Source organism: Balaenoptera musculus, chromosome 5 (assembly GCF_009873245.2).
Source record: "Balaenoptera musculus isolate JJ_BM4_2016_0621 chromosome 5, mBalMus1.pri.v3, whole genome shotgun sequence".
Taxonomy (NCBI): domain Eukaryota; kingdom Metazoa; phylum Chordata; class Mammalia; order Artiodactyla; family Balaenopteridae; genus Balaenoptera; species Balaenoptera musculus.
In genome coordinates, this window is record NC_045789.1 from 75,137,728 (window position 1) to 75,151,216 (window position 13,489).

At 37.5% G+C, this 13,489-nt stretch overlaps 1 protein-coding gene across 1 annotated transcript in view; it reads right to left on the reverse strand.

Moving 5' to 3' along the window:
* Window positions 1–743: 743 nt before the first annotated feature.
* NSUN7 (NOP2/Sun RNA methyltransferase family member 7) overlaps window positions 744–13,489 on the reverse strand; it is a 60,234-nt gene continuing 47,488 nt past the window's right edge. The window contains 2 exon segments of the mRNA XM_036852165.1: window positions 744–2,587; window positions 3,194–3,317. Of these exon segments, the coding sequence (XP_036708060.1) occupies window positions 1,949–2,587; window positions 3,194–3,317 (763 nt within the window). The 3' untranslated portion in view covers window positions 744–1,948.

Here is a 13,489-nt window from a genome sequence, read left to right on the forward strand (position 1 = left end):
ATGGTTTAACTGAGAATCTCCATATACTTAGAAAAATAATTTATGACAGGATTCATGTTATGAGATACTGAAGATAAGTGGCTAAAGTTGTGATGTGACATGAACCACATGCTGCTATAGAGATCAGAAAAATATCCTGAACTATTTCATAACAGTGTGAGTTTTCTTCTTATAATAACTATTAGCAGAAAATAAAAATCTCAGACCTGCTACTTTTGGACAATGGAATACTCTTCAGCCTGGGGCAGAGGAGAGATGTAAGGAAAGGGATAAAAGATCCCTGGGATAAAATATCAGCTCTTTACTGAACAAAGTTCAGTTCAGCTGCACTGGCCTCGGAAGGCTCTAAGGCACGGAAGGCTCTAAGCCAGAGAGTAGGAATAGGAGGAAACCATACTATAACTTTCAGAGCAAAGATTATATAGTTTTTGATTTTTGAAAGTAGTAAAATAAGCTGAGCATTTAAAACATTTCTGTATTTTTTAAGAGTCATAACAGAATTCTTTTGGGATTTAAAAATATTAAGTCTGGTTCAAGTATAAAAAGTCATGTTTCCTTTCTTCACTAACACATTTTACTGGTAAGTGTAAATCTTCAGTTAAAAACATTTATTACTGCTAAAATGAAATTCACCCTTTTTTATCCTCACTTCAAGTGAGAAAATTATACACTATTAGAGCTGAAATAGACCTAAATATTCATCTTGAAGAGGATAATAGTCTACTAAAATCATGCCACCTGAATTGAAATTTAGGAATTTATCTAACACTATTCAACACAACTGGATTCTGAAAACACAACTTTAAATTCAAACTCTTTGAATGTGTCTATGAACATGTTTTTAAACAGTAGGATTTATAGTTGTAACATATTTGATTTAATGTCACTTTCTGTTGCCATGATGAAAAAAAAATCAGTAGACCCAGAAATGATAATCATAACCAATTCTTGGAAGGCAACTGATAATACAGTCAAGATGAACTGACTTTTAATATAATTAAAATAGTGCTACAATATATTTTAATTGAGCATCAGAAATGACTTACCAAAGTTTGATTACTGTGTGCCACTTGAAATGACCATCATCTCACCTGATCTTTGAATCATAAATTTGTATAGATTTCTTCAACAATAGGGGTGTCACTTGTATTCAACAGTTTGGCCTCTTCCTCAGAATTACTATTTAGATGGAAATTTGCTTACAGTCACTTTTTTTACAACAGTATTTGGCATAAACAGTTAAAAGGGAGAGCTTATGTTCAGTCTGCTCAGGATCCTAGAGGTTCTTCCAGTGAGAAACAGTTTTCACTCTGTGAATGGACAGCTGAACTACTCCTCACACCTAGAACTTTGGACTTTCCTGTTCTTCCCACTCATACTCAACCTCAATCACATTACAAAAGCTCATAACATCTCCTATTTTGATGTTTAAGAAAAAAAAATCAACCTCGATAGTGACTGAAAATGTTAAACTACAGCTGACTCGATACTGAAGAGCAATCTATAGTCTGTGCAAGAGCATCTTTTCCAAACCTACGCTTTCTAATAAACTGCCTCACAAGTTAACTTTGAAAAGAAGTCTGTTCTAAGGCACACAGTGTTTCCCTTCAGGAAAAATTGTTGCAGCTTTAAAACCAGTGTCCTAAGTCCAGACAGAAAGTTAGCAAGAGTGAGACAAGTTCTAACAACAGCCAATACCGAGTCTACAACTGGACATTCTAAAACAGATCAGCACCCAGCTACTGAACTCTCTGAATTCTGCTTTGCTTAACTCACCTATATTATTCTCATTTGTCTTAATTCACTTGAAGGTAATAATCACATTTAGAAGATACTAAGTGACCAAAAGGATGAGTATTTTGTGTAGGGATGTCTAACCTTCAGAGAAATATCAGACTTTGAAAAAAAAAATCTACTACTCTTGACCCCTGTAAAAAACACAAGACAGTCAAAGCCATGGTCGAGGATGTCTGGGTAGAGAGGAAGGTAAGTTTTCTTTAGGTTTTTCCCCTCTTCTTGGTATTGATGGTGTGGGAAGATAGCCAGGCATGACAGTCTTGGGCCCAACCCAACGACAGTAAAAATGCTGAGTTGGTATCTGAGATCTGATCCCTTGGGGACTAGAAAATGGCAACATTACTGGAGGCAAAACAATCTCTATGGGTTTCAGTGCAATCATTCTGTCTTCTGGGCGAGGTCTTAAAAAGTTTGTCGGCCGTTTGTATGGTCTGGAGGGAGATGTGTTCTTCATAAACGTAGGCACTAAAGGATTGGTGGTGGGCTTGTTGGATTTTCTGACCTGTGAGGAAGAACCCACTTGATTTGTATTCTTCTGTGGAAGAGATGTTTTTGTTGTTAATGTCTCTGACTGATGAGCACTTGCGTTAGTTTCTTGACTCAGGAACTCAGCAATTTTCATCTGGATGCTGCTACTATCAGAAGTGGAAGATTTTGGCAATGACATTTTTGATTTTTTCTTCTTCTTCTCCCGTTTTGAAGGTTTGCCCAACTCGATCCCATCCAGTAGACCCTTTGCTGCAGCACGGGCCAAAACATCTTTCACAGACACTGTCTCAGATAGGTCCCGCTATAATTAAATGTGGGAGTTAACTGTTACTGTGCATATTACAAATATTTATCAGTGTTTCAGTAAAGATAAAAGAGTATCTTTGTTATACTAAAAGAAATAGTTTTTAGACCTTAGTCTCTTAATATATCCTATAAGCCTCAGGAAATTACTTTCTTTGTACTTAAATCTCCCCATTTGTGAACCTGATAGAAAAAAAAAAAAAGAAGAATTACAGAGCTTCTTTCTTTCTTTTTTTTTTGAATTTTTGAATTTTTATTTTTTTTTAATACAGTAGGTTCTTATTAGTTATCTGTTTTATACATATTAGTGTATATATGTCCAGAGCTTATTTCTTACCTATGAGCTAAAATGAACTGGATATTGACAAAGTGCTTGGAGAAGTGGGGGTGGAGAACAGGCAAGGGAAAAACACTCAGGAGGACAATAAAGATAAAAATAGGGATTTCCGCCATACAATAGTAATTCCTTTTCCTGCCCTTTAGCTATTTATGAAATAAGCATACCATTATGAAATGTTCAGAAAGTTCCTATGTTCCTCTTATGAGACTTTGTTGTTTCTTAATTCCTAAGTATGAAATGGATTGGGATTTTTTTTATCCTTACCTCCCTTGTGAGAACAGAAAGAAAACAACCATTGGTAATTTCAGATGGTTCCATTCTGAAAAATTTGTCAGTGGACAAATGTATTTCCTTTAAGGAGCACAGTGGAAGGACAGGGGGACTAAGCCTGCAATAGATAACAGCAAACAATTAATAGTTAGAATGTCTTATTTGCCAATGGAGGGAGACAGTAAATTGCAACCAATTTTCTTTTATTATGTTTTACCCATTATTTAAACAAAAATTCCAAATAAGAATAAAATGTCAAGGGGAGGGATCAAGATGGTGGAGTAGTAGGATGTGGAGCTAACCTCATCCCACAAATACATCAAAAATACATCTACATGTGGAACAATTCTCAGAACACCTACTGAACCCTGGCAGAAGACCTCAGACTTCTGAGAGGGCAATAAAATCTCCACATAACCAAGTAGAACAAAAGAAAAAAGAAAAAAAAGAGGGAGAAAGGAATCAGGACAGGACCCTGCGCCCCTGGGAAGGAACTGTGAAACAGGAAAGGTTCCGGCACCCTGTGAAGTCCCCTCACCAGTGGGGAGATCAGCTGGGGTGGAGGGGGAGCTTCAGAGCCTCAGAAGAGAGCACAGAACTGGTGTGCAGCAGGCAGAATGGAAAGAGACCTGCACAAACGGTCAGTCTCACAGCACTGCACTCCCCAGCCTGAGACGTGCGTCCACCAGTGTGGGCGGGGGCTGGGAGCTGAAGCTTGGGCTTTGGAGGTCAGACCTGGGGAGAAGACTGGGGTTGGCTGTGCGGAGACAGCCTTAAGGGGCTGGATTTTGGTATGACTGAAACCAAGGGAAGCAGAAGAAGCCCAGCCCACCATAGAGGCAAGGTGCCATTGTTGAGGGCACGCGAGGGGAGGGGCGGGACCTGACATAGCAGCCTCCTTCCCTGCACATGCACTCTAAGGCGACAGGACACTGCCTGCACAAGCTCCAGGAGCAGGTACCAACCGCTGCTGTGGGCTCAGGGGTGGGCATGAGCCACCGATGCCATCGCAGGCTCCAGGGGCACGAGTGAGCCACCACCACACCGAGAGCTCTGGGAGCGGGTGCCAGCTGCCACCTTTGCGGGCTCTGGGAGAGAACGCCAGCCACTGCTTCTGCACACCCCCTATCAATGGGATAACAGCCAGCACACACTGAGGAAAGAGACAGCAGGCATCCATACTAAAACAACCCTTACACCAAAAATATTAAAACCACACAAGCTACACAGGGCTGCTCCTACATATAAACAGCCCTCCAAGACCACAGTAGATAAGTGTGTCTCCTAAACTCACAGAGTAAGGGAAATATAAGTAAAACAAAGAAGCAGAGGGACCAGTCCCAGTTAAAAGACCAAGAGAATTTCCCCGAAAGAACAAACAATGAAATAGACCTCTTCAGTCTAATAGACGCTGAGTTCAAAAAGGAGATAATGAAAATACTGAAGGAATTAAGAAAGTTTATTGACAGAAATGCAGAATACTGTAAAAAGGAGCTAGAAACTATAAAGAGGAGCCAAGAAAAATTAAAAACTCATTTGCTGAGATGAAAGCTGAGCTAAAGGCAATGAACAGCAGAATGAATAATGCAGAAGAACAAATAAGTGATCTGGAAGATAGAATAATGAAAATCACCCAATCAGAACAGCAGATAGAAAGGCAAATTAAAAAAAAAAAATGAAAGCAATATAAGACATGTATGGGATAATATAAAGCTTGCCAATCTACCCATAATAGGGATTCCAGAGGAGAAGACAGAGAAAAGGGGATCGAAAGTGAATTTGAAGAAATTATGGCTGAAAACTTCTCAAACCTAAAGAAGGAAACAGAAATCCAGGTACAGGAAGCAGAGTCCCAAACAAGATGAACCCAAACAGACCTACATCAAGACATATTGTAATTAAAATGGCGAAAGTTAAAGAGAGGATTCTGAAGGCAGCAAGAGAAAAAGTGTTAGTTACAAGGGAACCCCCATAAGGCTATCAGCTGATTTCTCTACAGAAACGTTACAGTACAGAAGGGAGTGGCAAGATATATTCAAATTCCTAAAAGGGAAAAATGTGCAACCTAGAATACGATACCCAGCAAGATTATCATTTAGAATAGAAGGAGAGACAAAGAATTTCTCAGATAAGCAAAAACTAAAAGAATACAGCAATACTAAACCTATCCTAAAAGAAGTATTGAAAGGTCTTCTCTAAATAGAAGAGAAGCAAGAATGTATAGAAAAGAGAAAATCACAATTGGAAAGTAAATCACTTAAATAAGTCAGTACACAGATTTTTAAAAAATCAAAACATTTTTGTGAAAATGATGACAATGAACAGCAAAAGGATAAACATGAAGATGTAAAAGAGGACATCAAAATCATAAAATGTGGGGAAGGAAAGTAAGAAAATGTAGATTCTTTTTTTTTTAGAATGTGTTTGAGCCTATATGACTATCAGTCTAAAGCAAGTAGATATAGGAAGGGGTTAACATACTTGAAAAACAGAATAACCACAAATCAAAAACACACAATAGATTCACAAAAACCAAAAAGAACACAAGCATAAAATAAAAGGAAATCATCAAACCACAAAAAGAAAAACAAAAGGAAAAAAGAAAGGAACAAAGAAGAAACACAGAATCAACTGGAAAACAAGGTTTAAAATGGCAATAAATACATATCTATCAATAATTACCTTAAATGTCAAATGGACTAAATGCTCCAATCAAAAGACATAGAGTGGCGGATTGGATTAAAAAACAAAAGCCTACAATATGCTGCCTACAAGAGACCCACTTTAGGGCAGGAGACACACATAGATTGAAAGTGAGGGGATGGAAAAAGATATTTCATGCAAACAGAAATGACAAGTGGGGGGTCACAATACTCATATCAGACAAAACAGACTTGAAAACAAAGGCCATAAAGAAAGATAAAGATATATCACTATATAATGATAAAAGGATCAATACAAGAAGAGAATTTTACACTCATTAACATATATGCACCTAATACACAAGCACCCAAATATATAAAACAAATACTAACAGACATAAAGGGAGAAATTGACGGGAATACAATAATAGTAGGAGACTTTAACACCCCACTCATATCAATGGAAATATCTTCTAGACAGGAAATCAATACGGCAACATAGATCCTAAATGATAAAATTGAGCAGTTAGACTTAACTGATATTTTCAGGACATGACAACTAAAAAAAACCAGAATACACATTCTTTTCAAGTGCACATGGAACATTCTCTAGGGCTGACCATATACTAGGGCACAAAACAAGCCTCAACAAATTGAAGAGTACAGAAATTATCTCAAACATCTTTTCTGACCACAATGGCATGAAACTAGAAATCAACCACAGAAAAAGAAATGAGAAAAAAAAGACTACATGGAGACTAAAAAACATGCTATTAAAAAAACAGTGGGTCAATGATGAAATCAAAGAGGAAATTAAAAAATACCTTGAGACAAATGACAATGAAAACACAACCAAACAAAATCTATAGGATGCAGCAAAAACAGTTCTTAGAAGTTCATTGTGATACAGGCCTTCCTCAAGAAACAAGAAAAACCTCAAATAAACAACCTAACCTACCACCTAAAAGAATTACAAAGAGAACAAACAAAACATAAAGTCAGCAGAAGGAAGGAAATAATTAAAGATCAGAGGGGAAATAAATAAAATAGAGATTAAAAAACTACAGAAAAAAAATAATAAAACCAAGAGCTGGTTCGCTGAAAGGGTAAACAAAATTGACAAACCTCTGAACAGGCTCACCAAGAAGAAAAGAGAGAGAACCCAAATAAACAAAATAAGAAATGAAAAAGGAGGGACTTTCCTGGTGGTGTAGTGGTTAAGAATCCACCTGCCAATGCAGGGGGCATGAGTTCGATCCCTGGTCTGGGAAGATCCCACTTGCCACGGAGCAACTAAGCCCATGCGCCACAACTACTGAGCCTGCGCTCTACAGCCTGCGAGCCACAACTACTGAAGCCCGCGTGCCTAGAGCCCATGCTCTGCAACAAGAGAAGCCACCACAATGAGAAGCCCATGCACCGCAACAAAGAGTGGCCCCTGCTTGCCGCAACTAGAGAAGGTCCTCACACAGCAACAAAGACCCAACACAGCCAAAAATAAATAACAAAATAAAAATAAATAAATTTATTTAAAAAAAAAGAAAAAGAAGAAATCTCAACTGATACCACAGAAATACAAAAAAGAAAAAAGAAAAAAAAAACGGTCAGAGAATACTATGAAAATTATATGCCAACAAATTCAACAACCTAGAAGAAATGGACAAGATTTTAGAAACACAGAGCCCACTAAAATTGAATCAAGAAGAAACAGATAATTTGAACAGACTGATCACTAGAAGTGAAATAGAACCTGTAATTTTAAAACCCTCTACAAACAAAAGTCCAGGACCAGATGGCTTCACAGGCAAATTCTACCAAACATACAAAGAAGAACTTTTACTGATCCTTCTCAAACTCTTCCAAATGATTGAAGAGGAGGGAACACTCCCAAAGACATTCTATGAAGCCACCATCACCCTGATACCAAAACCAGACAAAGATACCACCAAATAAGAAAATTAGAGGCCAAAATCTTTGATGAATATAGATGCAAAAATTCTCAACAAAATACTAGCAACCCGAGTCCAATACACATAAAAAAGATCATACACCACGACCAAGTGGGATTCATCCCAAGTTCATAAGGATGGTTCAACAAATGCAATTCAATCAGTATAATACACCACACAAACAAAATAAAAGACAGAAACCACATGATCATCTCAATAGATGCAGAAAAAGCATTTGACAAAATTGAACATCCATTCATGATAAAAACTCTTACCAAAGTGGGTATAGAGGGAACGTATCTCAACATAATAGCAAAATTATGACAAACCCACAGCCAACAGAATACTCAATGGTGAAAAACTGAAAGACTTCCCACTAAAATCTGGAACAAGACAAGGATGCCCACTCTCACCACTTCTACTCAACATAGTATTGGAAGTTCTAGCCCCAGCAATCAGACAAGAAAAAGAAATGAAAGGTATCCAAATTGGAAGGGAAGAAGTAAAACTGTTATACGCAGATAACATGATACTATATATAGAAAACCCTAAAGACTCCACACAAAAACTACTAGAACTGATAAATGAATTCAGCAAGGTAGCAGGATACAAGATTAATATACAGAAATCAGTTGCATTTCTTTACACTAACAGTGAAATATCAGAAAGGGAATGTAAAACAACAATACCTTTTACAATCACACCAAAAAAATAAAATAGGAATAAACTTGACCAAGGAGATGAAAGACTTATATGCTGAGAACTATAAAACATTAATAAAGAAAATTAAAGATGATTCAAAGAAACAGAAAGATATCCCATGCTCTTGGATTGGAAGAATATTGTTAAAATGGCCATACTACCCAAAGCAGTCTACAGAATTAATGCGATCCCTATCAAATTACCCATGACATTTTACACAGAACTAAAACAAATAATTCTAAAATTTATATGGAACCATAAAAGACCCAGAATTGCCAAAGCAATCCTGAGGAAAAAGAACAAAGCAGGAGGGGACTTCCTTGGTGGCACAATGGTTAAGAATCTGCCTGCCAATGCAGGGGACACGAGTTTGATCCCTGGTCTGGGAAGATCCCACATGCCGCGGAGCAACTAAGCCCATGTGCCACAACTACTGAGCCTGCACTCTAGAGCCCACAAGCCACAACTACTGAGCCCAAGTGCCACAGCTACTGAAGCCCGTGTGCCTAGAGCCTGTGCTCTACAACAAGAGAAGCCACTGCAATGAGAAGCCCGTGCACCACAACGAAGAGTAGCTCCCACTCGCCACAACTAGAGAAAGCCTGCGCACAGCAACAAAAACCCAACACAGCCATAAATAAATAAATAAATAAATAAATAAATAAATAAATAAATAAAATTTTAAAAGAAGAACAAAGCAGGAGGCATAACTGTCCCAGACTTCAGACAATACTACAAAGCTACAGTAATCAAAACAGTGTGGTACTGTCACAAAAACAGATATATGGTCATTGGAACAGAATACAGAGCCCAGAAATAAACCCACACACCTACAGGTAAATAATCTTTGACAAAGGAGGCAAGAATATACAATGGGAAAAGGACAGTCTCTTCAGCAAGTGGTGCTGGGAAAGTTGGACAGCCACATGTAAATCAATAAAGTTAGAACACACCCTCACACCATGCACAAAAATAAACTCAAAATGGCCTAAAGACTTAAACATAAGACATGACACCATAAAACTCCTAGAAGAGAACATAGGCAAAACATTCTCTGACATAAATCGTACCAATGTTTTCTTAGGTCAGACTCCCAAGGCAATAGAAATAAAAACAAAAATAAACAAATGGGACCTAATCAAACTTACAAGCTTTTGCACAGCAAGGGAAGCCGTTAAGAAAAATGAAAAGACAACCTACTGAATGGGAGAAAATATTTGCAAACAATGCAGCCAACAAGGACTTAATTTCCAAAATATACAAACAGCTCATACAACTCAAAAACAAAACAACGAACAACCCAATCGAAAAATTGGCAGAAGATCTTAATAGACATTTCTCCAAAGAAGACATACAGATGGCCAGTAGGCACAGGAAAAGATGCTCAACATCTCTAATTATTAGAGAAATGCAAATCAAAACTACTTGAGGTACCACCTCACACCGGTCAGAACGGCCATCATTAAAAAAATCTACAAATAACAAATGCTGGAGAGAGTGTGGAGAAAAGAGAACCCTCCTACACTGTTAGTGGGAATGTAAGTTGGTGCAGCCACTGTGGAAAACAGTATGGAGGTTCCTTAAAAAAGTAAAAATAGAAGGGAATTCCCTGGCGGTCCAGTGGTTAGGACTCCACGCTTTCACTGCTGAGGGCCCGGGTTCGATCCCTTGTCAGGGAATTAAGATCCCACAAGCCGTGTGGCGCAGTCAAAAAAAAAAAAACCAAAAAACCTAAAAACAGAATTACCATATGATCCAGCAATCCCAATCCTGGGCATATATCCAGACAAAACTATAATTCAAAAAGATACATGCACCCTATGTTCAGAGCAGCACTATTCACAATAGCCAAGACATGGAAACAACGTAAATGTCCACTGACAGATGAATGGATAAAGAAGATGTGGTACATATATATGCAATGGAATACTACTCAGCCATAAAAAAGAACGAAATAGGACTTCCCTGGTGGTGCAGTGGTTAAGAATCCGCCTGCCAATGCAGGGGGTACAGGTCCAAGCCCTGATCCGGGAAGATCCCACATGCCACGGAGCAACTAAGCCCATGTGCCACAACTACTGAGCCTGCACTCTAGAGCCCGCGAGCCACAACTACTGAGCCCGTGTGCCACAACTACTGAAGCCCACGCACCTAGAGCCCGTGCTCCACAACAAGAGAAGCCACCACAATGAGAAGCCCGCACACCGCAACGAACAGTAGCCCCCACTCACTGCAACTAGAGAAAGCCTGCGCGCAGCAACGAAGACCCAACGCAGCCAAAAAATAAAAAATAAAAGAACAAAATAGTGCCATTTGCAGCTAGAGATTATCATGCTAAGTGAAGTCAGAAAGAGAAAGACAAATACCATATGATACCACTTATACGTGGAACCTAAAATATGACACAACTGAACCTATTTATGAAACAGAAACAAACTCATAGACATAGAAAACAGACTTGTGGTTGCCAAGAGGGAAGGGGGGTGGGGGAGGGATGGAGTGGGAAGCTGGGGTTAGCAGATGTAAGCTATTATATATAGAATGGATAAACAACAAGGTCCTACTGTATAGCACAGGGAACTATATTCAATATCCTGTGATAAACCATAATAGAAAAGAATATTTTTTAAAAAGAATGTATATATATGCATAACTGAATCAGTTTTCTGTACAGCAGAAATTAACACATTGTAAAGTCAACCATACGTCAATAAAAAAAAGAATAGAATAATAGAATGTCAAAGCAGTACAATACTATTATAAAATAAAAGCTCTAGTATTTCACATTAGCTCATAGTTTATTATACTTCCCAAGTTTCCCATCTTTAAACAACTATGCCAAGAACAACCTTTCAACATATTAAAAACTCTTCCCCAAGTCACTAATATGTTAATAAAAAGGCTTCCATTATCAAAACAGGTAAATATGTATAGTAATCACAAACGTATAATCCAAAAAAATCCTTTACCTCCACATGACAGAATACAAAAAGTACGACTTCCTTCTTTTGGTTACTTTTTGCACAATTACAATATAAAAATATGGCCTATCACTACATTATTCTTCTCAATCACTTTTGAGATTAACAGATGACTTATGTGGTGTTCAAGAAAGTACATACCAAAGACTTTGTGTCAGAAATACAAAAATCTCTAATCACTAATATGTTTAAACTAAAATTTTAGTTTTTATATTTAATATTTAATTTTTCATTCAATAGTAAATGGTTCATTCATAAACAGTAATTGTTATAGTCTCATGCTTTTATAAATAAAACATTTAATCAAAGGAATAAATAATTTTCCACAAAAGTTAAAGTATCAGGAACTCTTATTAATAATTTTGTATGTTATATTCTGAAGTTTAAAACCATTTCAAATTTATATTTATTCACTCATTTGCCTACTTTGTGAAAAGCACATAAATAAAATATTAGCTCTCTTAAATAGTTTACAATTTAGTTGGAGAAACTAATTGGTATACAATAATATAAAGAAGACCACATAAGAATGCTGAGCCAAGTAGAGACAAAATTATGTAGGAGTACAGAACAAGGTACAATTAATTGTGGCCATGGGAGATAGCAAATATGAAGACTTCACAGAGGAAGGAGCATTGGTGCTATGTCTTGAAGAATAAGTAGGTATCCAATAAGGCAAAGACGGGATTCTAGACAGAGAGAAGAACATGAACAAAAGCACAAGTGTCATGAAGATGTATGTTCAGGGAACAGCAAGTATTTCCACGTGGCTGAGGCAGAGAGTGAGTAAGAGGATGTAGAGGTCACTTAGGATGTGGGCAGACACACATGACCTCAAATGACATGCCAAAGAGTCTGGCCAATAGTGGTGCGTAATAAAATGTTTGTGCTGAACTAAGCTGAAATATAATAGCTATGTAGGTTCTACACAGCTAGTCACTCCTCTTACCAACCTTGTAACCAACAGACTGAATTTCTGAGGCCTATTCGTCAGTGTTCTCTACACAAATAGAAAGCATCAAAATAAATAATTCACTTATATATTAAATAAAGAATACTCACTGAAAATAATTATTTCTTACCAATGTAAGGTTGGGATTTTTGTCAGTTAGATATATCTAGCACCTAGAAGAGTGCCTGGTATATAGTAGATATTCAACAAATATTTATTTAATAGACCATGATATATTTTAGCTACATACATGTTATCTTTTCTAATAGTAATAATAATCCATAATCAATACTGGTAAAGTTACCACACAGAAATTGGCCCTGCCTAACAAAATGATCTTCAAACCCCAACTTACAGTCCATTTCTTTGAATAATAAAATAAGTTAATACCCAGAGTCCAACCCATACCTGACTTAGATGATGACATTTGGGAATTTTTGAGTTGGTGATACTTAAATGAGATTTTGGATTTAGAATTGATCCTGGAATGGGTGAAGACTTGAGAATGCTGGAGTAAGATAAATGTATTTTGTGTATGAAACAGACATCAATTTTAGGGGGCCAGAGAGTGGACTATTGTGGGTTCAATAGTGTCCCCCCCACCAAATTCATGTCCACCCAAAACTCCAGAATGTGACCTTATTTGCAAATAGGGTCTTAGCAAAGGAGCTAATACTGGAGTAGGATAAACCCTAGGTCCAATATTGGTGTCCCTACAAGAAGAGAGGATATACAGAGACACACAGGGGAAGAAGACCACATGACGATGGAGGCAGAGATTGAAGTGATGAAGCTACAAGCCAAGGAACACCAAGGATTGTTAACAAACACCAGAAGCTGGAAGAGAGTCACAGAATAGATTCCCTCTCAGAGCCCCTAGAGGGAATCACCCCTGCCAACTACTTGATTTTGGACTTCTGGTCTCCAGAACTGTGAGAGAATAAATTTCTGTTGTTACAAGTCAACAAGTTTAGGATAATTTATTGTGGCAGCTCAGGCAAATAATACACATGGAAAAAGGAATTTTGCAGCTGTAATTAAGGTCTCAAATTAGTTAACCTTAA